Source organism: Drosophila innubila (genome assembly GCF_004354385.1).
Source record: "Drosophila innubila isolate TH190305 chromosome 2R unlocalized genomic scaffold, UK_Dinn_1.0 1_C_2R, whole genome shotgun sequence".
NCBI classification, from domain to species: Eukaryota; Metazoa; Arthropoda; class Insecta; order Diptera; family Drosophilidae; genus Drosophila; species Drosophila innubila.
In genome coordinates, this window is record NW_022995374.1 from 24,324,981 (window position 1) to 24,352,286 (window position 27,306).

Sequence of the window (27,306 nt, forward strand, 5' to 3'; positions counted from 1 at the left end):
CAGCGCAGCGACTGCGCAGCCACAGCCACAGCCGCAGTCACACTCACAGTGACAGTGAGAGTCAGAGTCGGAGAGACAAAGAGAGAGCGCGCACATCCTGCGCTCTATTTTGTCTGCTTAATTAACATGCTGTGATTGCCTGCGGTTTTTGTTGTTGTCGTTGTCGTCGTCGTCGTCGTCGTCGTCGTCGTCGTCGTCGCTGTCGCTGCTTCTCTAAGACCTGCAATTGGTCTGTCAACTGCGCGTGTGAGTGTGAGCAATGAGTATTAGTGGTTGCAGCCAATACGAATCAGCGTCGTAGCGCTGTTGTTGTTGTTGTTGTTGTCGCTCGTCGTGGTTCTATTGACGCAAAAGCAATGAGACAACAGCAACAACAAACACAACAACAACAATTCAGCAGGCAAACTGACTGAGCAGCAGCAATAACAACAAACACATTGAAACACAGCCGCAGCAGTTTGCATTCGAAACTGTTATACACGCCAACTTGTTATACACGATCGTGTCGTCGTCGTCGTCTCTGCTGCTGCTGTCGCGGCGTCGTATGTATGCGCATGTATGTGTGCATGTGTGCGTGCCTGTGTGAGATTTGAGTATATTGCGCTCGCTCGCACTCGTTGCCCATTGGCATACAACTTGCTCGCTTGCGCTTTTAGTGGTTCGCTTGTCGGTTCGAGTTGCATGTTGCATGTTCGATGCCCGCCGTCTTTATCAATTGCAGCAACAAAAACCAAAACTATAATTAAATACTTTTGCACAACAACAAGAAATGGTGGGAAATTGCGCGGCGCACAAATGCAACAACAAAAACAAGAACAACAAAAAGACAGAAACTATAAAAATATGAACAAAAAAATAGGCAAAGGCGACAAAAGTTAAGTGCGCACTTCCGGCGCACTGTGTGTTACGTTCTTCCTTCGATCGGATTCGAATCAATGAAACTATTTTTTAATGCCGCGCTGTTCGCAGCGGACGAACCAAGCCGACGCAACCGAGACGCGACGCTTGTAACGCCCTGTCCGGCCGCTGCTCATGTCAGAATATGCGACAGACACAGAGATTCCAACCATTTTGAACTGATATGCGTGCGTCTGTATGTGTGTGTGTGTGTGTGTGTGTGTCTGTGGATCGTATGTGTGTGGTTGTTGCTGGTCCAACTGGCCGACGCAGCGCGCTGACGTCTGTCGTTATGTCCATGCGTGTAAGCCTGTATATGTGTATGTGTCTCTGTGTGTGTGTGTGTGTGTGTGTTCAGGTAGCGACGTCGCAGTCGTCGACGTTGTCATACGTGAATCGCTCAGTCAGTCGTATCACGCTGTCGGAGTAGGATCGTTTTGCGATTCGTCTGATTTCTGAGCAGTCCGCAGCTCGCGAATGCTTCCTGCGCGTAAATCTTGTAACGCGACGCGCAACAACAACAACAACGACAAGAACAACCACAACAACAATAGTAATAATAATAATAATCGACTCAAGCGTAATAAACAGTGTTGTTCAGTTCAGTGATCAGTGCCAATAACCTAAAGTTGCAACTTCTATACCTCCCCCCGCCCCCTGCAACACCCCTCAACATAATTAATACTAAGCAAATGTAAGTGTCTGCGTGTGTGTGTGTGTGTTGTGTCTGAATTTGATACGCTAGCAAATTTGCATATTATGTTTTTTATATACATGCGATATATGATATAGTGCCGCTTGATTGGAATGTGGGCGCCCAGTTGCCCAGTTAGCTAATGCAACAGTCAACAATCAACAGCAACAACAGTAACAATAGCAGCAATAACAACAACATCAAATCGAACCAAATAAACACCTGCAAACAAAATGCAAACGCGCGCCCAAAACGAAAGAAAATAAACACAAAAAAAGCCAACAACTACAACTACAACGACAACAAATTGAACGAACATGCGCAAAGACAAATACAAGAACAACAACAACAGCGACAGCGACAACAACAACAACGACAACAACAACCTGTGTGTGGGCGTGCAGTGGCCACAGCTGAGTTGAATTGAATCGAGTTGAATTGAGTTGAATTGAATTGAGTTGAGCCGCAACGCGTTGCCTTTCAACACCCACACAGAGCGAACAAGTTTGTGCTCTAAGTCTTTTGTTTGGCGCGCGCGAGAACCCAACAGCAACAGCAACAAAAACTAGCAGTAGTAGCAACAACAAAGACAACAACTACAATAATAACAGTAACAGTTGTTGTAGTTGTTGCTTTTTAACGCTTCGATTTGCAGATAAGAGTGTGGGCTACAAATGTGCGTGTGTGTATATATATGTGTGTGCTTGTGTGTGTATGAACGGAAAAATGTACAGAAAAATTCATTGAGCAAAGATTTTTTAGTTAAATTTAATTGCCTTGTTTTCTTGCTGTCTTCTTGTTGTTGTTGCTAATGTTGTTTTTCTATCTATCTGCAATTTGCATTGCACTCTAATTTATTGTACATTCATATTATAAATACGTTTTTTTCTCGCATTGACAGTTAATTATTCGTAATATTTGTCTTATTCATTTGCATTCACGCGGCGACAAAGCCATAACTAATAAATATATATACATATATCTAAATACCTATATATATATATATATACATATATGTTTATATAATGCTATGTATATCTGTTTATGAAGTCTAAAGGTTCCGTAACATATATAACAAATTGCTTAGCTAATTTATGGCACAGAATTCATATTCAAATTCCAATTGACAAATGAAAAATTGATATTGCAATTTGTTGCAATTTTAGACCGGAAAGTTGAATCATTAGCTGAAAAAGGAGTATTGAAGTCAAACACAGACGGTTGAATACTCTTGCTAAAAAGATTTTAGTTGTACTATAAAACATTTTCAATTTAACTAAAAGTAATCGACAGATAAAGGATTAAGAGCTCAAGACAAAATGGAAAGATTTGATTTCAATTATTGTACCTTACAACATTTTAAATTCATATCCCGAAAACAAAGAAAACTAGAAAATAAAACAATGTCGTTTTGCAAGAATAAATTCCCTATTTGACCAATTTTTCTTTTGCGAGTAATTTTATATCTCAATTTTATCTTATATTTTGTGAGGTTTTTTGAGAGTTTTTCAAAAATAAAATTTTTCTCGATCTTAATTTTTTTTCAAGCCATGTCGGTTATACTTTAAAGTAGTCCGATTTGGATAAAACTTTGGCAGTTTATCTTAAATATGCAATATCTTTCATGTGCTCAATTTAATCGAGCAACCTACCAAGACATCAAATCTTTTCATATTGTTTGCTCTTTGTATAGCTGCTACATTTTATAGTTAACAAATCTGCCCAAAAAATATATATATATATATATATATATATTTCCTGTTTGGTTGGCTTTAAATTTTGTTAGAGCATTTTAAATAACTGATAAGCAAGAATACAATTTCTTCAAAGGAACTTAAAAAAAAGAAATGCACTTAAATTTAAAAGTAGCTCAAGTAACCAAGTTATTCGACTCATGAAAGCCTAAATATAGTTAAAATCTTAAAAGCACTTGAAAAACAAAACTATTAAGAATTCAAAATATATAATAATAATTTTGTTGTATTCGTTCTTCTGTATTCGATTATTTGTCTTGCCTTGGTTTATTTCCGAGAATTAACGATATGCATAAAAATGCCAGCTAAACAGAATATACCAAAAAATAGACAAAAATACAGCAGCAACAACAACAAAAACAGCAAGAAGCAGATGAAGAAAAAAGTTTCACTTTTTATCATCCAAAGGCATTAAAATAGTTAATTGGCTTTATTTAAATTTTTTATTTCTTCCTCATACATAAATATGTGCCAGAGACAGAGACAGAATGCCTGGGCGAGAAAGAGAGAGGGAGAGAGAGAGATAGTTGCTCACTTAGCATAATTCTAGCGTCAATAGCTCAGTTTACTGTAGACTATACATATACTACTTATATATGGCATATATGCTAACGATTCCTAAAGATTCAAACGCGACACGCACAAAAAAAAAATGAAAAATAAAAAACAAAAAACTGTCGATCGTTGGCTTAGAGACTCACTAGCCAAGGCCTTTTCTGACGTTGCACGTTGACGCTGAAGCTGAAACTGAAAAAATGCAAATTGATTTTTATGAACAAATTTAATTAGCTCGCAGCTAGAATCTTTGGGGCGATTTGAGACAAAACCCCCAAAAAAAGAAGAAATAAAGGTAGACAAAAAATCCAAAAATTTTAAAAGAAACAAAAACAAGGCTGCTGAATTATACAACAGTTCATTTTTGTATAAATAACAATTGGACAGACTGAAATTATCATTTTTTTTTCTTTGTCAAATTTGTTGTTGCTGGCATTTAGTTGAAAATATTAGTTAATGAAACGTTTTGTAGAAAATGTGTGCAGAGATTGAAAGTGTATACAGATTGGATACATCTGGTAATAGACTCGATTCATGACGTCTGTGTTGGGATTTCACTTTCTTTCGTGAAAAAGTCATCAACTAAATGTTAATTTTGCGCCTAGATGCTGGCCATTAAACAGGGCGTGGCATATGCATATATATATATATATATATATATATGTATATGTATATTGTATCTCTGTATCTGTATCTGTATGTCTTTGGCATATTACCTCATTTAGCGCGCGTCAACGACAACGAAAAAAAATTGAAATAAAGAGTCGAAAAACGTTTGACATTTTGGTGCGATCAATAAAAAAAAATACAAAATGTATAATAAAAAAAAGGCAGCAATACTAATTAACATATGCATATACAAATATATATAATTATATACCATATACTATATAGATATTTATAAATATATATATATGTGTTGTCGTCTCGCTCTCGCACTGTGGACAACGCATTTTAATTGGTTTCTTTCCACTCGACGACTGATTCGACTCGATTGTGTGTATGATTTTTTTTATAAACTGTACTTATTGGCCCGCTTGTCTTTTGGCTTATGAATCAGCTAACAACACTCTCGAAAAAGAACTTCGACTTGAGTCTTGAGTCTTGAGAAAGAGACGCATTTTTTGTCACCTGGTCAGTTTCGTTTTGACCTTCCGCGTCCAAAATCCGTCATCAATCAACAAGCGACAATTAATAAATACACGTGCTTAATGTTATTGTTGTTATTGTTATTGCTGTGTGTATGAATATGTGTGTGTGTGTGTGTTTTTGTGTGCAGATCAATCAATGTAAAATAGGCTGAACCAATTGTTTGACAGCATTCAAGTTGTAGCTTTAAGTTCAAGTCCAAGTCCAAGTCAAAAATGCAAAACAAACACGAAAATTTCACAGATATTGCGCGTGGATGCCACCAGAAGTGAGGCACAAATTAGCGATAGTACAGCTGCAACAACAACTACAGCAACTGTAACAGAAGCAGCTGAAACCACAACTGCAACTGCAACTGCAACTGCATCTAGTCCCGCCAGTTCCACAGCAGATCTAGAGATGTATGCTACCACGGGCGGCACACAGATTTATCTACAGGTGAGTGAGAGCGAGAGAGCAGCATGTATGCGAGAGTGAGAGAGAGAGATTGATCCCGAACTCCTGCAGACCTCACATCAGAACAGCACTGGCCCCACCCAACAGAGCTCGTTGCAAGCGCAGAGTCCCAGTCCGGGTCCGTACATCACGACCGATAGCTATGGCATGTATACGGCCACCCGACTGCCTCCCGGTCCCCCGCCCACAACGACCTTCATAACGGAGCCCTATTATCGGGAGTACTTTGCACCCGACGGCCAAGGTGGTTACGTTCCCGCTGGTACCGCTCGCAGTCTCTACGGCGAGGATGTTTCTGTCTCGGCGGCGACGCAGGCGCAACCCGTTGGCGGTGTCTATGAGGCGCGCTTTACAAGCAATGCGCCCACCACAACCACAGTGCTTACCAGCAGTAATGCACACCATCACAGTCAACAACAACAACAGCAGCAGCAACAACAGCAACAGCAGCAGCAACAACAACAGCAAGAACAGTCGGTGAAAAACGGTGGTACACCTTTATATGCCAAAGCCATAACGGCAGCGGGTCTCACTGTGGATCTACCGAGTCCCGATTCGGGCATTGGCACGGATGCCATCACACCGCGGGATCAGAATCACATACAGCAGGTATACACTGAAATAATCTATATAGCGAAGTAAACTTGCAGTACAGTTTCTCTTAAATGTAGCGAGTAACAAGTAACGAGTTGCGAGTAAAGTGCGCGACGTGTCCATTAAATGCATTATATCCTTATAAGACCTCTCTAAACTGGCAGTACAGTTCTTTAAAAGTGTAGCGAGTAACGAGTAGCAAGTAGCGAGTAAAATGCGTGATGTGTCTACCGAATGCTCTATAACAATAAGACCTCTCGTAACTTGCAGTACAGTTACTTAAAAGTGTAGCGAGTAGCGAGTAGTAAAATGCGTGACGTGTCCATTAAAGTATTTAATTTTAAACTTAGATCTACTTACCAACAACATATTTTTTTAATTAATTAATTTATTTAGTTATTTGCTTATTAAATTACAACTAACTTTTAAACTGAACAATGTATATTTAAACTTAAACTTTAACCATCCTTCGCAGTCCTTCGACTATACGGAACTTTGCCAGCCGGGCACCCTGATCGATGCCAATGGCAGCAGCATACCCGTCTCGGTGAACAGCATCCAACAGCGCACAGTGGTGCACGGCAGCCAGAATAGTCCCACCACATCACTGGTGGATACCAGCACAAATGGCTCGACTCGCTCGAGGCCCTGGCACGATTTCGGCCGTCAAAACGATGCTGATAAAATCCAAATACCAAAAATGTAAGTCCAGACTCCAACTGTTAAATTAAAGACTATCACTTATCATCTTTTATATTTTATACAACTTCTGTTATACATTTGGCCTGTATGCTTTGTAACTCTTTTTTAATAGCTTCACAAATGTGGGCTTTCGATATAATCTGGAGAGTCCGATTAGCTCGTCCCAGCGTCGTGAGGACGATCGCATCACCTACATCAATAAGGGGCAGTTCTATGGCATCACCCTGGAGTATGTGCACGATGCGGAAAAGCCAATCAAGAATACAACAGTTAAGGTAGGATATCTTTCAAAATAAAGCGTATGCTATTTTTGTAGTTATTTCCAGGAACTGTGACTAAATAATGTTTCTAAAAAGTACTTATGTTGGGAAATTGAAATATGAAATTGACTCAGGTTGAATTCTCCTTTAATATTTTAATATATAATTTGTTTCCATTTAGCTATGCGAAAACCTTTCAATAGCAACAGTTCAATTTCGTTTTCATAAAATGGAGAAAAGTTATCAAAAGCTGTGCGTACAATGTTACATACTAAATTGTTCCTTAATAATTCTAAATAAATCGAACGACAATTTCCTAATTATCTAAAACCTGAAAATTTATATTGAAAAGTAGTAGAAACATCGAATTTAATATACCCTTAATGTATTTTTAAGTAACGAGTATAAGAATTAAGAAACATAGTATATGCAAAACACTGCGATCTTTTAAAATGTTTTTACATTGCCAATATTTTTATTATAATTTAAATTGAGTAATTACAGTTAGCGAAGTTTTTTTTATTACTTACAAGTTGTTTATTCCTAACTTATTTCTCAACTTTGGTATTCTTTTTATTATTTATCAGAATTCTTAAAAGGAATTAAGTATGATGCGTATAAATTAAAATACATATCTATAATATGAGGTCGTACATTTTATGGTATTGAATCTTCTACTACGAGTATTATTGTTGTTTCAATCAACACCAATGGGTAGGGGCTTAAGAGCATACCTTTTAGAATCAGCTCGCTCTATTTGTCAATGCTCAAGTTGATGCCCCGAGGAGTTTGTCAGTTTGCCTGAGCGCTAATCAAGTTTGTCAGTTCTCGGCACTCGGCACTCGGCACCCTTTGCTCAATTACACAACAACTACAACTACATGCATATCCTGTATCTTCAATCCTTCCTTAACATTCCTTTGCATATCCTGACGCCCGATGATAAATGATAAATGATACTCTGGGGCGGCTTTATGAGAATTTGAATATGACGCTCAATGCAAATTGTGAGCCTTTCAACACACACTCGCATGTGTGTGTGTGTTTGAGTGTGTGTGTGTGTTGTTTGTTCAGGACTTTCGTTTCGGAATTGGGCTGAGGCTCAGAGCATTCAGGACAATACACATCAACATCATCAATCAGATAAGCTTAAATGACGTCTTCTGACTGCTTGGCTACTGGAAAATGCAAATGCAAATTGTTAACTGAACCCGTTGAGATCCGTTGAAGAATGACAATCAAAGTAACAGTTGAAATGGGAAGCGGGAATTGAAATAGAAATACAAATACAAATACGAATAGAAATAGAAATGGATGTGGAAGTGGAAGTGACTAAGTAAACAACAATTGAGTTAAGAGCTCTTATTTCTCTTTCAATTCACAATTTGCATATGCAACAAAAACTGGCGACAAATTGAAAAAAAAACATGGTAAAATGATCTTGAAGATTTCAAAGATATTGGGTTTAAGAGTTGTCAAATCATGCCGACCGAATTTTCGTAAAAAAAAAATGGAATTAACAAAGGGTAACTTGATAAAATTACGAATCATCTTCAAGATCTTGAATTCAAGAATTGTAACTGTGTCACTAGGCAACCCTAAAGCTCAAGCTACCCTGCTAAATCATATTACAAAGTTCAAAATATATTTCATAAAAAAAAAACGTTAGAATATTAAGTAAGTGTCTTTAATACCTCAAGTTCTAGAGTACTAGTTTATTATTCAGCCTAGGAATTGTCTTTTATAATAAAAAGCGATAAATTAAAAAGTAAAATACAGTCGGAAGAGTATATGTATGTCAAATCTTAGAGTTGCCACTGTCCTGGTAGCCCATTTGATGTTCCATACCGTATTATGATCTCGTATTACCATAAAACAGCAATATTTTTGCGTAAGACGTTGGAGAAAAAAGTGTCAAAATTAATTTACGAGTTTATTTGTTTAACCCTCTCGCCCCTTTTTCGGGCACGTCCCCTCACAATGGGTTAAACTATGAAGAAGAAACTTAAGAACATCGAAGTAAATTGAAGAAAAATCAAGCAAAAGCATTTGCATTAGCATTTTTGTCCATTTTCATTTCCATATCCATTTCCCAGCTAGTAACGGTGGAAAAATGACAAAAACAACGAGTATAATTTACGAGCTGATTAGCCCATGAATATTTACGAAGTCTATAAAGAAATCCCAAAAGAACCCTAAAAAAAAGGCGCACAAAATACACAAAAATATTTATGCCAAGTAATCAGTTAGAGCGTTGCGAAAGACTTAAAACTAAGGGAAGGGAAACAAAGGGTTGCAATTTCAAGAACTGCCGACACGGGATCGTCTTCAAATCTCACTATCTTCGTATCTGTATCTCTGCGGATGTAAATGTATCTGTGCGCTTCGCTGTCACCATAATTATTCAAAATCTTTGAAAATTTATGTATAAATAATGCACAGAAAATGCAAATGCTCTGGGAAAAGTCGCAAGGACATAGAGACAGACAGACAGACAGACAGATCAGTCTGATCGTTGCCAGGACAAATGTGCTAGATATTTTTCTGCTAAATCGAATTCGTCCTTTTGTGCGCCAGCGTCTAATCCTTTTGACTTTATAGGGTGCGAGTAAGGCAGCAGCCTGGCAACAAATGTCACAACTCATATATGTCAAGAGGGGGAGACTTGGTCAGCCAAAACGACTGAAAAATACCCTGTAAGCAATAGCTGATTATTCCACAAACAACTATTTGTAATTATTAGATTTCTGATGTGATCATGGCATATATTCAGTTAATTATGATCCGATAAATTAAATCGTTTTGATTTTGATTTATTTTAATACATTTTACCCCAAGATAAATTTCACTCAGATCTTAAACAGATATTAAAATTAATGGGTCTTGGCTTAAAAAGTCTAATTGATAATAATGGGTCACATTTCGATGTAAAAGTTGATATAATTACACTATTAAATAAATTTTTATAAATATATCACAATTTTTTTTTTTTTTGATGTGGCTGTTAAACTTTTTGTAGTTAAGATGCCAAAAAGAATTTTGTTTAATTAGCGACTCAAGTAACATTTGCAATTAAGTAACAAATTACAATATTAAATACATAATTACAGAATATTTTATTATTTATCGACATTTCTGATATAAAAAAATGATGAAACTCCATGTAGAATAAGTCTACAGGGTATTTGTGTAGCAAAACAAGCCTAATTAATATGTATTTCGATTTTTGTGTTTCTTCTTTTATTTCTTCCACAGAGTGTGATCATGTTAATGTTTCGCGAGGAGAAGAGCCCCGAAGATGAGATAAAGGCCTGGCAATTCTGGCACAGTCGTCAGCATTCCGTAAAGCAAAGAATCTTGGATGCAGGTGCGTAAACCCAACGAACTCCAACAGCGTCTGTCCGTCTGAGTGTGAGTGTGTGTGTGTACAGTGGCCATTGTATAAGATTTCTAGCCGTAAATTGTTGGTTTTTATTGAGCGTAGAGTCAGATCGGTTGAGCGGGGCAATGCGGGGGTAACCAGACTCCGTTCGGAGTTATGACATTGATAAACGCGCAATGCGTTCGGGTTTGTTTGATTGCAGATAATCTGGCAACCTCTCGCTCCCTCTCTCCCTCGCTCACTAGTTCTCTCTGTGCTGCAGCTGCCACTGCCACTGCCACTGCTCGTGTTGTTGCATCCTGTTGCGTTGCCTGCCCCATCAGGCATAACTCATTAGGCACTTGTCACAGAAGTTTTCCTTAATTGTTAAATACAAACGAAACGAAACGACACGAGACGATGCAATACAATGCAATACAATACGATACAATGTGATACAATACGTTCCAATGCGTTCTTAGCTTTTCTCTCCCCGCTCTCGCTCGTTCGTTTGTTCGTTTGTTCGTTCGTCCGCTCGTTCGCTCGCTCTCTTGATTACTCTCTTACGCACTGCTTTGATTTCTATTTGCAGACACTAAGAACTCGGTTGGTCTCGTTGGCTGCATTGAGGAAGTGTCGCACAATGCCATTGCCGTCTATTGGAATCCGCTCGAGAGCTCTGCCAAGGTAAGTTCTAAGTTATTTCTACAAAAATATATTCATACACACATATATAGTAAATATGTATGTGATCTACACCTGCTTGCTGTGTCAAGTGTAGAAATCGCCATTTTGTTTGTGTGGAGCGCCGCCTTAAATTAAAATGGAAAAAAAAACAGATATATAAAAATGTAAACAAAAAACAAAACGAGACGGCAAATAAATGACCCCCTGCTCCCCCACCTCCTTCATTGCCATGCTCTCTCTCTCTCGATTTCGCTCTCACACGCTGTGTGCATGTGGTTGTGTGTGCAAGAATTAATTTGTGATTTATTTTCAATTGCAAGTACAACGCAAATTATTCAACGCGCGTCGCGTTGCGCCAGTCACCTCTATGGCCATCTCGCTTGCACTCGCAGCCAAACTTATCTTATAGCCATCTCGCTTGTTGCTTAAGCTTTATTTGTTGCTGTTGTTGTTTTGCCTTTATTCAAAAGAATAATTTATGCATTTATTTATTTATGACACTTGGTTTTAATCACCTGCCTCGACAATTTTCAGTCCGTCCGTCAATGTGTGTGTGTGTGTTAGATTTTATGACGGGGTATATTGGCACAGTCAGAGGCAAAGCGACGACTACGGTTAATACAGCTACTAACATAGTCTGAGCTCCCAGCGCGTTTAATTTAGCAATTATCAGCAATTTTAATCGCCTCAAATATTTGCAATTCTATCGAGCGCTCAAGCAGCAAGCGCCGTCGGATTACGTATACGCCCCGCTGTAACGCCAAAAGCAACGACAACAACCTCAACCTCAGGCACCGCAACCACCGCACCACCAAACCGCTTTACAATTGCACCGCAGATGCAAACTTACGCTTAGATTAAAGCTCCGCCCAATAAAACCAACAAAAACAATTGCAATTGCTTTTGCGACGGCAAATATCAAATTTCAATCAACAATATTGTTTAAAGCAAAGTGCTCGACTGCAAAATACCCTGTAGCATGATTCCTAATGTCTAATAAAGTGATGTTAAAATACATCCAAATATCGACAACTCGATTTTCTCGAAAGCGATTATCGAGTACTTTAACTCGATCATTATTTTTTTACGATCTATCGAGTTGATTAAATTTATTGCCATGAAAAATAGACAACTTACTGAGGCTTTTCATCGTAGCCAATTTACAGAATTAATTTTAGTCGTTTAATTTTTGATAAACGACACAAATAATAAACACATAAAAATTACAATTAGGCATTAAAACGATCACAAGAAAAACAAGAATTTTATTAAAAGTGCGCTTATATCTTCTGATTAAAATTGCGTTTTGAAATAAAAAAACTTACTTTTTAAAATAGAGATTTCCAACTCGATCTTTAATTTTTCAATATATCCGATATATCGACAACTCGGCACTTTTTTTTGCCACTTTCTCTTACGATATAAAACTCGACCCAAAATTTGAATTTACATCACTAGCCTAAAATAAATCAGATGTTTGTTAATAAGTGTAAGTACTTTTTTAATCAAATTTACGACTATGTGATACCCTATAGTAAAAAGATGTCTAAAATCTCTCTTTGAAAAAGCTGGTTTTCTTTTTTAATAGAGTAGAAATGCGCTGACAGATAGTATAAGACTTAAAAATACCCTATGAAGCAAATAAGTGACTCATAGATACCTCGCTGAACTCTAGAGTCTAGACTATGACAGAAAATCAATGAAATTGTATTTTATATAGACTTCAGTATCATAGCGCAGAGAAAGTTACGTTTGCCTGAATATGCCATTTTACAGGGTATACAAAATTGAAATAGTAATGTGATTGCAATTGCACTGATTTTTTTTCAACATTTATTTCCATTTTTTAAATGCTTTATTTTGTATTTTTGTCAAATGGCAAGTTCAGTGACTTGTGTCAAATTGGTAAGCAGTTATTAAATTGGCTAACAGGCTAACTGGACTGTTGGCCAATTGCCTGGCTGGCCATAAGCGCAATCTTGACTGCATTTTGATACGCGCTTTTTATTTACAAATTGTTTACGCGCTGAGATTTTAATCCAAAAAAAAAATGAAGAAAAAAACAGAGACATCTATAAAAATCGCCAGAGACATTGAGAGAGAGTCGACTGTCGACTGTCGAGACTGTCGCCTGTTGCCTGTTGCAGTTGCAGTTGCAGACGCAGCGGCCGCATAATGTCGATTTCGTTTTATGCCGTTAGGCAGCTACGCTATCTCCCAACCCCCTCCCCCTTACCTCCCCTTCCCCAAAGACTGGCGCACGCATCTGTTATTGCCTTTCCCAGCGGTGGCGGCAGCAACAGCAGCAACAACAAAAAGGAATATATATATATATATATATATATATATATATGTATAAAACTTTCGTACGCACTGACACGCAGGTGCTTGCCACACTGCTTGCAACTCCCCTCTGGCTGCAACTGCCACAACCACAAGCACAACAGCGGCCACCGCCTTAGTCTCTGTCTCTGTCTGTCTCTCTGTCGCTGTCGCTGTCTCTGTCTCTGTCTCTGTGTCTCCTCTTATATGGTACGCGCCCGCTAATTATTCACATTAAATACTGCTCCACGTCCAGCAGCAACAACAACAACAGCATCAACAGCAACTGCGACGCTGACGTCGACTGCGCTGCTGCGACTGCGTTGCACTTTTACCATTAAGATTGTTTCCTTTGGTATTTTTGCGTTGATGGATTTTCTACTCTTTTTTTTTTTTTTTTTTTGTTTGTGTTGTTTGTCTTTGGCTCGTCGCATCTGGCTTGTACATGCTTAAAATGCCTTTAAACACACACACACACTCGCACACACACACACACACACACGCACACAGAAAGTGCGACTTGAAGTCTGTCGCTGAGCAACTGAATCGAAGTCGAAAAAAAAAATGAATTGGATGCGTTGCAAAAGTCAACTGGCCAACTACCAACTCCCCTCCCTTCCCATCGTTGTCTCTCTTCCTCTTCATCCCGCTCTCCTCTCTCTCTCCCTCTCTCCCTCTCTCATGTCTCTGGCTACTCAGTTATTGCCACAGTTCGGGCTGGTCCTCTGTGTATTGCCTTGTTATTGTCTCCAGCTTCCATTGGCATTGCCATTGCCATATTCAACTACTATATACATATATACAGATATATATATCCCCGCCTTTTGTTGTGCGTGTGTGTGCGTGTGTTGGAATGTTTTAAACTGTCGTGGGCATAAAGAGGACATCGACTTAATAGAGAGAAAACAATTGCTTCTAATAACAGTCGCAGTCCATGTTGAAATTGAAGTCTCCCCTTATCATTCCCCTTCCCCCATCCCCATCCCACCCCTTCGACTTCAATCTCAAAACGCAATTTGCACTTTTTGTTGTCGCTTTAATTTCTTTTTTTATATCAATTCATTTATTAAGCATTTGACTTTTCTTTAATTGTTTCACATTTGTCGCAACTTACACAATTTTTTATTTTTTTTTGCCTTCACAGATCAACATTGCCGTACAGTGTCTCAGCACGGATTTCAGCAGTCAAAAAGGTGTCAAGGTGAGTTCAACTTTCAATTAACTTTAAAAATCAGAAAAAACTAAGAAAAATGTATTTAACTAAAGTCTAATAAGCGCAAGAAAGTCAAGTTTCACTGTAAGGCAATAACAAAGCAGTTTGTCAGGCTCATTTAAGTTTTTCACATAACTTTCGTCAGAACTATCTTCAAGTTCATCTTATCTTAAAGATTATATTAGATATCAAAAATCTACGAATTTTAGGCCATTTTATAGTTGCAATAACTCATAACAATATTTAAAAATTAACATTTTATTTTCGCGATAGTTTAAACTTTAAACGATAGTTAAACAGTCCTAAATCCCAGCGTAATTCTTTAGAGTTTCATTTATTTTCACAAAAATTATCTTTATAACAAGATCTTAGTGATTATCAGCAAGTTTTATAGTTGCAATAACTGAAAACAATATATAAACTTTAGCATTTAATATATGCATTAAATTATGCGCCAGTATTGACAAAAGTTAAACATCTATAAATCTGAGCATGATTTAAAGCTTAAATTATAAGCATATAGAAAGCACTTGTAAGAAAATAAAAATTCAATATCTGATAAAAAAAATTAATTAAATTATCAAAATCAAAATCTCAGCAAATTCTATAATTTTATTAGTTCAAATAAAGTTTCAAATTTGATAATATTGAAAATAGTTAAGCATCTTTAAAGCCGAAAGAAAATCAAATATCGTTTAATAGGAATGTAGTCCAAATAACTAATAGTTTAGAAAATAAAGTCAGACTACGCGAAATACTTAAGGGCAACCCAACTTCATACGCCCAACCAATGCTGCTGATATTGCCAGATCGCTGAAATATAGTTAATTTCATGTAGGTTTATAGGAGAGATCAAATTGTTGCATTGCGGCTACATAAACACCTGTGCCTACAAATTACTGGGTCTGCTCAAGGGGCGTTACCCCTAGGATCTAACCGTGTTACACACTTAATCACATAGTCATAATACCCGTGTGGCAAGGCCAACGTCAACATCATAAAAAAAGAAGAAGAGGATGAAGAGGAAGAAGAACAGGCAACAGCCATCGGCGATTGTCATTTGTGAGCTTTGCTACAGTTCTTACTGGTTCTGGCAAAGTTTACGTAGGTAGAAAAGATAGTTGTTGTTGTTGTTGTTTTTGTTGTTGTTGTTGATGTTGTTGTTGCATCCTTTGTATGTTGTAATGCGTACCATTAAGTTGATATTTCATTGACAGAAACACAGACTTGCAGTTGGACTGCAAATTGTGACAGCTACAGTGAAGACTGACTAAAATGGCATGCGCTGTTGCAGTTACACTGGGAAAAAAGACCAATTTCTAAAATCAAGAACATACATCTTAAACATTTTGTTCTTAAAATAAGAACATTTTAAGACCATATTACTAATACTAAGAATATTAATCTAAAAAATCAAAGTTCTTAATACAAGAATAAAAATCTTAAATTGTTAGGAAAGTATTAAAATGTACTATTTTATATGAAAAAAAAAATTTGTGTAGTAGTAAGCGCCGGTTCGAATCCCACTCGTAACAAAGTAAAAAACCATTTATAAAATTACCAAGAGACAGAATAAAATGTATATAGATTAAAATTAAAAAAAATTAAAATTATAAATTTAAAAAACATTTTTAATGTTTTGAATTTTTAATTTAATATTAAATACATTTATTCTTAAAATAAGAACTTGGTCTTGTTTCAAATGTTCTAAAACCAAGATGTGTTTTTTTTTTTAACTTAAGAATTTTATGTTTTCGACGCATTGTTTAGACCGAAATTCTTAGTTTTGAGACCAAAATCTTGATTTTAGAACATTTTTATTATCAGTGTGGTCTTAGCATAAAAATACTCGTGAAATGATTATGATTTCATTATAATATTTAGCTTTAATTCACATTTTTGTTGTTTGTTGCAGGGTCTGCCGCTGCACGTACAAATCGATACATTCGAGGATCCGCGAGATGCGACGGTCTTCCATCGGGGCTACTGTCAGATAAAGGTCTTCTGCGATAAGGTAAGTGATTTCAATTTCACAATGTTGCAGCGTGCAGCGTGCAACGTGCAACGTGGTGCACTAGCTACCACATACGAGGAGAGCACATAATTACGCACAGACACAGCTGCCACGTGCAACAGGTTGAATGAGTTCGCAATGAGAGGCAAGCTAACTAAAAGACTAAAAGACGCTCAAGACGTGACTTGGGGCACTCTTGTTGTTGTTGCCACTTGTCGCTGACTGCTTTTATCGAATTGGGGGCAACTGCCTCTTGCCTGTTGTCTGTTGTCTGCTGTCTGTTGCATGGACTGTCCCTACATCAAGTCTGACTTTGACTCTGGGCTCAGGTGGAAAGCGTAACGCGTACAAAAGTAAATGGACAAAGTCAGTCGCCAATTCCTGCTCCTCTTCCTCCCTTCTGCCTTCCCCATTCCCCCACTTCTACTGGACACTGATTCCCGACATCATCCATCCATCCTTTCGCCATGTGCCCATTGCCCTTGTTTTTAGCATCGTTTCGCCTTGGTCTTCCTCTTCATTTTATGCTTTATGCGAACCGTTTCGAACCCGAACCCTTCACTTTTTTTCCTTCTCTGCTTTTGGTTTCCTTTTTTTTCTTTTTATTTTTCGAGCTTGATGTGCTTTATTAATAAATCATTTCGTGGATTTCCAATTTAATTTTCTCATATCATTACACTTCTGCGCTTCCCCATCCCAACGGACGGATGCCATGGACATGGACATGGCCCTCAGTTCCAACTGCCCTGACTACCTTTTATTGTACTCGTACTCGTACTTACACTACTTCACCTATTCTCTCTTCCTCTCTCTCCTCTCTCCCTCTCTCTCCTTCTTCTGCCCTACAACTACCATATCGGTTTGCCCCATTCCGAGACTCCCAGGCGTGTGTTTATCGGTAAATGTATCAATTAAATTTCGCGGTACCAGCTTATTTTATGGCTATATACCGATTGTCTACTCCTCCCTTTTATTTACCGCACATTTCTCTCTCTCTTCCTCTCTGTTTCTTTTTCTTGATTTCACTGCATTTGCAACTCGGTTGCAATTAAAGCCTTTTGCCACCTTTTTTTTTGAGGGGGAACAATACATAAAATTTCGCATTGGCAACGTTTAAAAAGTACTTCCAAAATTTCATTTTATTGCTGATCAATGTTGATCAAAATCATAAGTAATCTTCAGTTATTACACGAACAATAAGAATAACAAAAAATTAAATAGGGCCTTAAATTTCTCCAAAAAAAAAATTCCCTTAAATTTAAGACAATTCCTACTTTAGAGCAACCCTAAACAGTCTAAAAGTAGTCATAAATATTTTAAAATCTTTTTAAATATAGCATCAATATAGATGAACTGTAGATATTTATTAATAAAATCTGTTTAATTTTCAAAAGAAAAAATTATAATGTAACAAATTCTTTTTATTGTACTTATATTCTCTGAGTTCAGTTTTACTTTGGAACGAGTTAAAATTAGTTTGAACAGATTTTTATATTAAGCTTCCCTAGTTTCTGTATTCAAATTGAAATTTGGTTTTTGGAATTAAGATTTTTGACATTATGGGAATCCCTGATGTAAAGCGATATTCGTATTTGTTTTTTCATTTCTTTATTTTTGAATTTTTATATCCTGTATTAATATTTAAAGATGTCATATGCATCCAAGGACATAACATTTAATTTTTGAGTGCATTTTGATGATAGCTAATTTAGTTTCTCAATTGGAATTGACTTTCAAATCAATTGTATATTCCTTATAACTACCTCTATTTTTAAAAGAACTTATAAAGTGGTTAGCTTTGATACAAATTTTATTATAAACCTTATTTATTTGTGATTGATTGTTCTTTACTCCACTTTTGACTGCTCTGAAAGTAGCACATCTAGTGAATAATACTTAAGATATTTAATACTTGTGATATTTGTGGATTCTACAAGTAGTGCTGAGAGTTTCAGTCTAAGAACGCTTTTGGGTGTTTCCTTTTATCGTAACTGTAAACAGCGTGGAGAAAGTTAATGTCTATGGGATCTACGCAGTTGGAATTTATCGACAGAAGAAATAAACCAAAAACAAAAAAAAAAAAAAGTAAAATACCAAATTGGCATATCGAAAATTGCGCTTAGTAATCGATGTGGCTATCGCAGCGCCAAATGTGCACTGCCCCCTCCCCCTCCCCAACCCTCTCTCCTCACACTCTCACACAGTCAGTTGCTCGATTAACAAGATGAAGAAGAAGAAGCAGAAGAGGCAGAAGCAAAGATGGAGTTGCAGATGAAGAGCAAGCGACGGCGACAGCGACGTCGACAGCGGCAGCGACTGCGACTGCGACGTGCATTGACCGCGATTGGCGTCGATTCGAGTCGCTGTCTGCGCAACTTTGGCGATATTTTTGCCAAGATAAAATAAAAGTATGTAATAAAATACAGTTATTTACATGCAGACACACACAAACACACGCGCGTGCAGAGGCTGAGAGAGGGAGTGAGAGAAAGAGAGGGAGGGAGAATGCTCTAGGCAAAAATGTGTAGTTGTGATAAGCGAAGCGAGAGCAACAGTTGAGCGATGGAAAGGGGAAGAGGAAGGGGCAAAAAAGGGAGAGGAAGAGAAAGAAAGAAAGAGAGAGGGTATCTATGCGATATGTAGGCAGATATGAACATCCTTAGCCTTGCATAACTCTAAGCACATAAAAAAATGACTAACAGAGCAGAAGCAGAAGCAAAAGAAGAAGAAGAAGCAGAAGATAAAGCCGATGCAAAGGCAAGAAGCAGAGTGCAGTAGTGGAACAGAGTGGTAGGAAGGAGGTAGGGGGGGGAGGAGGAGGTATATACATATCACTTCCTGCGCCTCAATTGCTTGATTTTTAATTACAAATGCAAAGTGCAGCAGCGGCAACTGCAGAATCTGTTTACACGCAAACTAGCAATCAGTATGTGTGTGTGTGTCTGCCGCTCACTCACTCACAAGCAATCAAGCAGCAAAGCAACAACAACAACAACAACTACAAACTGGGCAGCTGGTCAGGTGGGCAATTGACCAGCTTGGCAAACTTAGCCAAGAGCTTGCAACTGCAACAGCAACTGCAACAGCAACAACTGCAACATCTGCAACAGCAACAACAACTGCTGCAACATTGCTTTGCAATGGTTTGGGGCGCCGCCGCGTATTATTTATGATGTATGCATATTTATGCGGCATCTCCTAACTATTTTATAATAATATCTCTCTCGCTCCCTCTCTCTCTCTCTCTCCCTCTCTCTCGCTTACACTATATTTATTTGCTGCTTTTTGGGCGCTGACCCTAACGGTGCTAAAGCCTAGCGAATGCAACAAGTTGCAGCGTTGGTGGCAAGCAACATAACGTGTTTCATTACGATACCCGTTACTCGTAGAGCACAAGAGTATATTGCATTCGTTGCAATGCATGTAACAGGCAGATTAAGGCGTGGCAGAACATATAAAGTATATATATTCTTGTACAGCAACAGCAGCCGACTCGATATAATTATTTCCATAGACTATTAGACCTAAAACCACAAAATTCGGTGAACAACCTCGTTTTAATTCCAACGACATCAAAGTCTTATCTAAATTCACCCCTTCTCCTCACCATTTCTACAGTAGTAAAACTAGAACATTATTTTATTATCAATCATCTAACTTAATTGCATTAAGATTGAATATATATGTACAGTAGTTATGACTGTTTTAAATTTTAAAAAAATGAGCCTTGATGTATGCAGTACTTTTTTCAACCGTTTGAGATTAAAATTCATAGAAAAATTCTCAGAAAATCATTTCATCAAAATATTTAAAAATTTCTCTAAAAAGGAAACAAAGTAAATTGGTTTAATTTTTAGTTGTATATATTAAAATTGAACAACGTATTTTTCTCAAAGTAACGTTAAATTTCTTTAAATTCAGCAAGAGTTTTCCTGACTAACGGGTATCTTATAGTCGGACTCTAGTGGTTTTCTTTTTGCATTCAACATCAGCAGCAGACGGCAGGCAACAGTTGAGTGTTGTATGCCACAGGCTGTGGCAGGCTTATGGCACTTGCAGCACGATACACGAATTTAATTAATAATAATAAAAAAAAATAGAAATAAAAAAAAAACTGTGAACTGCTGCGGTAATAACCAAAATGTGTGCATCCCATGCCTTTTGATTGATTGCTAATTACACAGAGACAGACACAAACACACACACATAGACACACACACACACACACACACAGATGCAGCTTGCCACCTGCCACCTGGCGTTGCCTTGCGCAAGTTAAAGTTAAAGTTAAAGTTAGAGCCGTGCTTAAAATTCAAAAACTACTTTAGCTGCCCACTCTCTCGCTATTTAAAAGAAATAAATTAAGTAATGCTTAATAAAAATTTAATTTTTTGAACAGATTTAAAGGTTGCCAAATAAAACACATAATGTGTTTTAACTTATTTTATTCCTGCTAAGGCTGCAAACCGGTTCGGAACCGAACCTCGCAAAACCTGTTCGGTTCCGGTTTTTAATCAGCCCGAACCGGATCATGAACCAAACCCTGAAATTATTTACCCCGCGAACCCGAACCTGAACCGAACCACTTACCTTATTAAAAGGTTCGGTTCGGAAAAAAATAAAAACTACATTTTATGCTTTTCTTATATTGCTCAACTATTTAAGACTTCGAATAAATACAAGTCATATTAAAATCATCAAAAAATAATAGATAATTAGTAAAATTAGGATTTTTTAAATTTAAAATTTAATTGGTTTATGGTTGCAATCAATAAAAATATTTTTTTGCTTTAAACTTAACCAAGGCTCGAACCCAAACCTTGGGTTCAGGGGTGCATTAACCGGTTCGCGAACCGAACCCAAGTCTTGGTCTATGGTTCGAACCACCGAACCGAACCCTTATTAAAATTTTTGTGGTTTGCAACCTTAATTCCTGCAACAATTTTTATTTTTGTTCGAATTCTGAAATCATTTGTAAATAATTGTTCCCTAAGTTTGTAGTTTAAACATCGAGTTCCATTACTTTTGATTCTATATTTGACAACAATTGAAATAATCCGATTATACTATAACTTACTATTACCATCGAATATTTAAGCTTTTAAAAAATTATTATATTTTTATATATATTATTATAAATTATATATTATATATGGCAACACTGCTAATACTCATACTCATATTCTTGCTCTGTCTCTTTTGTACTTTTTTTTTTGTAACAGGGTGCGGAACGCAAGACACGGGATGAGGAGCGACGTGCGGCAAAGCGCAAGATGACAGCAACTGGACGCAAGAAGCTGGATGAGCTGTATCATCCGGTGACGGACCGTTCCGAGTTCTATGGCATGCAGGATTTGGGAAAGCCGCCGGTGCTGTTCTCGCCCGCCGAGGATATTGAGAAGGTAACAACAACAACAGCGACAGTAACAACAATTGCTAGTTGCATGCCACAACAACATGAACAAGAACCACATTATGAACAACAACAACTACAACTACACTCAATTGCTTGTGCCCCACAGAGCTTCTATGGCCACGAGACTGACTCGCCGGAACTGAAGGGCGCCTCACCATTCTTGTTGCACGGCCAAAAGGTTGCCACGCCCACGCTCAAGTTTCACAATCATTTTCCGCCCGACATGCAGACGTGAGTAAAAATCGTCCAGCCTTTAAAACAAATGGATTCCACTATAATAAAAAAAGCCCGAATTAAAATTTGACATGGAGCTTAGTTAGACTAATGTAAAACAAAAAATTTTTTTTAATTGGACCACCCCTTCAACCTACCCCCTTCCAATCCAAATATAAAAAAATAAGTTTAATTTATTTACAAAAAATCTTAATATAAAGGTACAGGCTTGAAATTTAGCATGAACATTAGTAAGATATGTTATAGTGGATATTAAGATTTTTTTTCTTTTTTTTTTTTAAATTTTGGATATTTATTAGTTATACTAAAGTAGAATTTATTCAATTTTTATTTTTTTATATAACTATGTCTTTACCCTCCGATCCGATTTATGACCTTGTTGAACCTTTTTCGTATTTACACTTTTTTTACTATTTCAACAAAAAAAACACAGTTCGCGCTGCAAGTTGCAAGTAAATTTGCGAGCTTTTTCACTTCACGTGGCAACTCTAAATCAGATGACTTTGATCGAGTCTCAATCATTACGGGTAGTCCCTAAAAAACAAAGAAAAAAATGTTCGGTTCTCACGTGATTGTTCAGATTTAGAAAATCAAAAAGTTTTTAAGATTTCGAAGAACAAATAATTGGACTTTATGCCAAAATATCGGACTTTTTTACCATAGTGGAGTCTTGTAAACGTAGAGAATAAACTAATAAAACTATTCTTTCTCTCTCTTTATCTGTCTCTCTCTGTGTCTGACATTTCTGCAGTGACAAGAAGGATCATATATTGGATCAGAGTATGTTAACCAGCACACCGATGTCCGACTTTGGGCCACCGATGAAACGTGGACGAATGACGCCACCAACCACGGAGCGTGTCATGTTGTATGTGCGGCAGGAGAACGAGGAGGTCTACACGCCCCTTCATGTGGTGCCGCCCACCACAATTGGCCTGCTCAATGCGGTAAGAACTCAAGATAGAACCACAAGTTGCAAAGTGACCCAGCATGTGTCCCTATCCAAAGTAATATCCCAACCAAAACTCAAACTCAAACTCAACTCACTCTAAAAATAAAAAAAACAAAGCTCTAATAACGTCTGTAATTTTGTTCATTTTGGTCTAATTGGTTGATAAATTCAAGAATAATATGAATCCGTTGCAAATTCACAATCCAAAATGTGCAAATTCTAAAGATGAGAACTCTAAAACAAATAAATAAAGCATAATACCAACTAAAGCATTCTTAAACCAAAAACCAACTCCATTTCAATCGTAATTCATATTAAAACCAATGGAAATTAAATTATAATACCAAGCAAGACTGCAAATCGCATGCGAACTAGTTCCAGTTCCAATTTGACTAATAATTTAAAAACCGAATCGATGCACTTTCCTTAATTCTGGTTGCCAACTCCAAACCGAAACACTAATTATAAAAAGTGATAAACAATTTCAAAGTAAATAAATTTAAAGGTTTGCAGTTTTGAATGAAATCAAGTTGAGGATCGTATTGTAGTTGAAACTAATTGATGCGTCGTAACCATGTCTCATAAAACAGTTGTAAACCTCATCAAAACCAACAACCAAACACATCAGTAGCTGATCCAACCAATTTACATACATATATATATCTACAATATGTGTGTATACAATATCTATTCATATATAACTACACTTAACACACAATGCAATGTGGCACAAATAGAGTTGGGCGAACGACTTAAAAATTGGCTAAATGTATAAATATAAGAAGAGAAAAGAATGAACAAAATCACAAACACACACAAGAGTTATAAGAGAAATATTTTAGTTTTCCAGTTAGTTTTGATCCACTTTCTCGTTACTCCGTTACTCGCTACTCGCTACTCGTTACTCGTTACTCGTGCAAACACAACAGACAAAACATCATATTTCTCTCGTTTCTCAATTGCAGATTGAAAACAAATACAAAATCTCAACAACGAGCATAAATAACATTTATCGCACAAATAAGAAGGGGTAAGTAAGAAGGAAGAAGCTCTATACACTACACTACACTACACTACACTACACATCTCAACACTCACACACACACACACACAACCACCAGCACCAACCGCACCACCAACACATCATATTAAAAATATTAAATAAATTAAAACAATCACACGCTCTCATTCTGTAGTGAAGATTAAAACTAACTCCTGGCAATGGGGTGCTCTAAATAAGAAAAAATGAAACTAATGAACCGACGATATAATACTCTATCTCTTTCTATATCTATCTATTTCTTGTGCTGTTTTTTAAGCAGTTTACTCATATTAGTTTTGTTTGGTCTATTGCAGGATTACGGCGAAAATTGACGATGATATGATATCATTCTACTGCAACGAGGACATTTTCTTGCTGGAGGTGCAACAAATCGAGGATGACCTGTACGATGTCACGCTCACAGAGCTGCCCAATCAGTAGTTGTTGCTCTCAAATCTACACACAGCCCCCACACCCCCCAGACACACCCCCAAGACACACAAATCTACACACACAAAATGTGGACACAATTTTGCTAACAAACAAGTTGTTTCAATAAGCCATTTTTTATATATATATATAAAACATAAGTTAGAATTAAAGAATCGTAATATGAGTATGTATATCGATAAAAAAAAAAAAGAAGGAAGAAGAAGAAGAAAACTGAACAAATCGAACAATCGAATCGGCACAGCATCGATAACAATATACCGTTAGCTGGCTGCATGATATTTGTTTTTTGTTTGTTTAGTTATTTTAGTAACAATGAGATTACAACAATTCTTTAACAAATTTCAATGCTGTAATTAAGTGAAATTATCAGATACATCAGATAGATATATCTATATATATATATTTCTTTAATAATTATTAAGTAAATTACAACAAGAATAGAGTGCAAAATGTCTGTCCAGTAAAACATAAGTTCGCTTCTTTTAAACCCCCTCCTAGTAGACCATAGGTCCCGCCCTCTTTAACTCTCTATTCTCCCCCCATCTTTCTCTAAATATATATATATATTGTAACTGATAAATCAAGCTAATATATTGTACTCGTCTTAAGTCATCTTTTATTATTGTTAAATATAAAACCAACTACAAAAATTGTAATATTTCAAATTGTTCATTTCAATTTTAATTGTTTGTTCTACGCCCATGCCCACGTCCACGCCTACGCCCTATTGCCCTTTGACCTTGTTGTTTGTGGCTATAACCGTATATATAAATATTTAAGAATGTTGAAATATCTAGGATCTCTGCTGAACAAAAAGAAAGGAAAGAAAGAACACAAACAAATTAATTAATTTATTAATTAATATTCAATGTTTGCTTCCGAATGCCTAGAACAAAACGAGCAAAAGATGAGAAAGAAAAAATACTTGTAATCATATAAATAAATAAAATATGAAATGTTTATGAAATGCTAAAAACAACAGCACTTTAAAGTAATTAAATCTTAGTTTATTAAGTCGCTCTGCAATAAAACATGTTGATACAAATCTTAATTAAGTTCATGTTAAGCTAAAAGAAAAACAAAAACTAAAAATTGAAAAAAAAAACAAAACAAAACAAAACAAACCTAAACAATTGTGTGCATTTGTTGTAAAACAAAAAAAATCTATAAAATAATCAACGAAATGAAAATGGTTGATACAAAACTAAAAGAAAAACAAAAGATAGAAGAGAAAGTGAGAAAAGCACCAGGGAAATCAATGAAACAAAATCTGACAAAATAATAATAATATTATGATAATATATCATGCATATATAATAATAACTTGATAATATTACACAGCATATACATACATATATGACATTTGTGCGTTTACAATCTTTGTTTGCCATAATTAACAGCTTACTTAATTTAATTAATAACAATTGTTTTATTCATTTACAATTAACTTGAAGTAATTTAGAAAAGCTGGAAAATTCTTACATTTTGCTTTCCCAGAAATACTCCGCATCAATTGCTACAATCTTGAACAGTACACGGTTCAATGCTCAATATTATTACATATTATAGTTTGTTTATAAACATAACCCCCCCCTCTCTATCCCCACCTTCCCCATTCCCCCTACCCCCTTTTTACATTTGTAAGCAACAATTCTTTTCAATTTGTCATCTTTTCGGTGTTGTACATCACAATTTGTTTTTAGTTGTAGTCTAAAAATCGAAGAAAACAAAACATAATAATATACATATAAATAAAAATAAAATACTTATTATAAATGAGATGAAAGAAGTAGAGGAAAAAGAACAACAAAAGATGAGAGAATCGAATATCTTGCCGAAATGTTATAAATCTTTATGCTTAGTTATAGTTGATAAGTTTTATGCTCTTTCTACAATACATATATGCATATACATATACATATATATTTAAAAAGCCAATAATTTATTTTTTGTTACCTGTTGGAAACGATTCCGCGAAAAATAGTAAAAGTTAACTGAAACTGAGAAACAAGTGAAACTCGTACATATTTTATGTATGCTTGGAACTTGTGAATTTTTTCTAAAACAAATTGTACAATATTATCATAATGAATACACAAAATTTAAATAAAGAACAAAAAGTAAATAATAAATTGTGTTAAATCCTTTAATAAACTTCAGACCAAAAGTAAATTAATTTTTCTTGCTTTCCTCTCCTCTAGATTTCAAAGAAATTTGTTTTAGAGTGGAGTGGTTCCATTTAACTGAAGCTGCACTGTAAGTTGTTGAAATTAACTCTTTGAAGTTGAGTTTTAATTTCTGTCATTATCCGAAAGTTACTACAGTGCAGCTTCACAAAATGCGCCACTTAGAAGTTATCTGCTCTTCTCCTGTTGTGATTGTTGTGGTTTTTGTTTCTGTTCTTTAAATATACAAAACTTACAAGATAATAATTACAAGAAACTTTAGATAGGGATTTGTGGGTAGGGGTGAGAAGAAAGAAACACATAAATAAATAAACCTATAATACGTACATATTGTATATGTATTTACTTGCTCTATTTGGGGCTGC

The 27,306-nt window shown here is 36.4% G+C and overlaps 1 protein-coding gene across 2 annotated transcripts; it reads left to right on the plus strand.

The window, feature by feature from the left end:
- Positions 1-1,449: 1,449 nt before the first annotated feature.
- On the plus strand, positions 1,450-25,959 carry LOC117784058 (protein grainyhead-like). Of its 2 annotated transcripts, XM_034621659.1 has the most exons (14): positions 1,450-1,591; positions 5,293-5,487; positions 5,557-6,114; positions 6,575-6,801; positions 6,914-7,076; positions 10,317-10,428; positions 11,015-11,109; positions 14,576-14,632; positions 16,560-16,658; positions 21,881-22,060; positions 22,181-22,305; positions 23,060-23,255; positions 24,226-24,290; positions 24,617-25,959. In XM_034621659.1, exons 2-14 carry the CDS (start codon positions 5,449-5,451, stop codon positions 24,741-24,743), a joined length of 2,043 nt encoding a protein of 680 aa, XP_034477550.1. In that variant the 5' UTR covers positions 1,450-1,591; positions 5,293-5,448; the 3' UTR covers positions 24,744-25,959. The 2 variants fall into 2 exon arrangements, with proteins under 2 accessions (XP_034477550.1, XP_034477549.1); XM_034621658.1 differs by lacking the exon at positions 1,450-1,591 and having other exon boundaries at positions 5,157-5,487; positions 21,881-22,305.
- Positions 25,960-27,306: the final 1,347 nt, after the last annotated feature.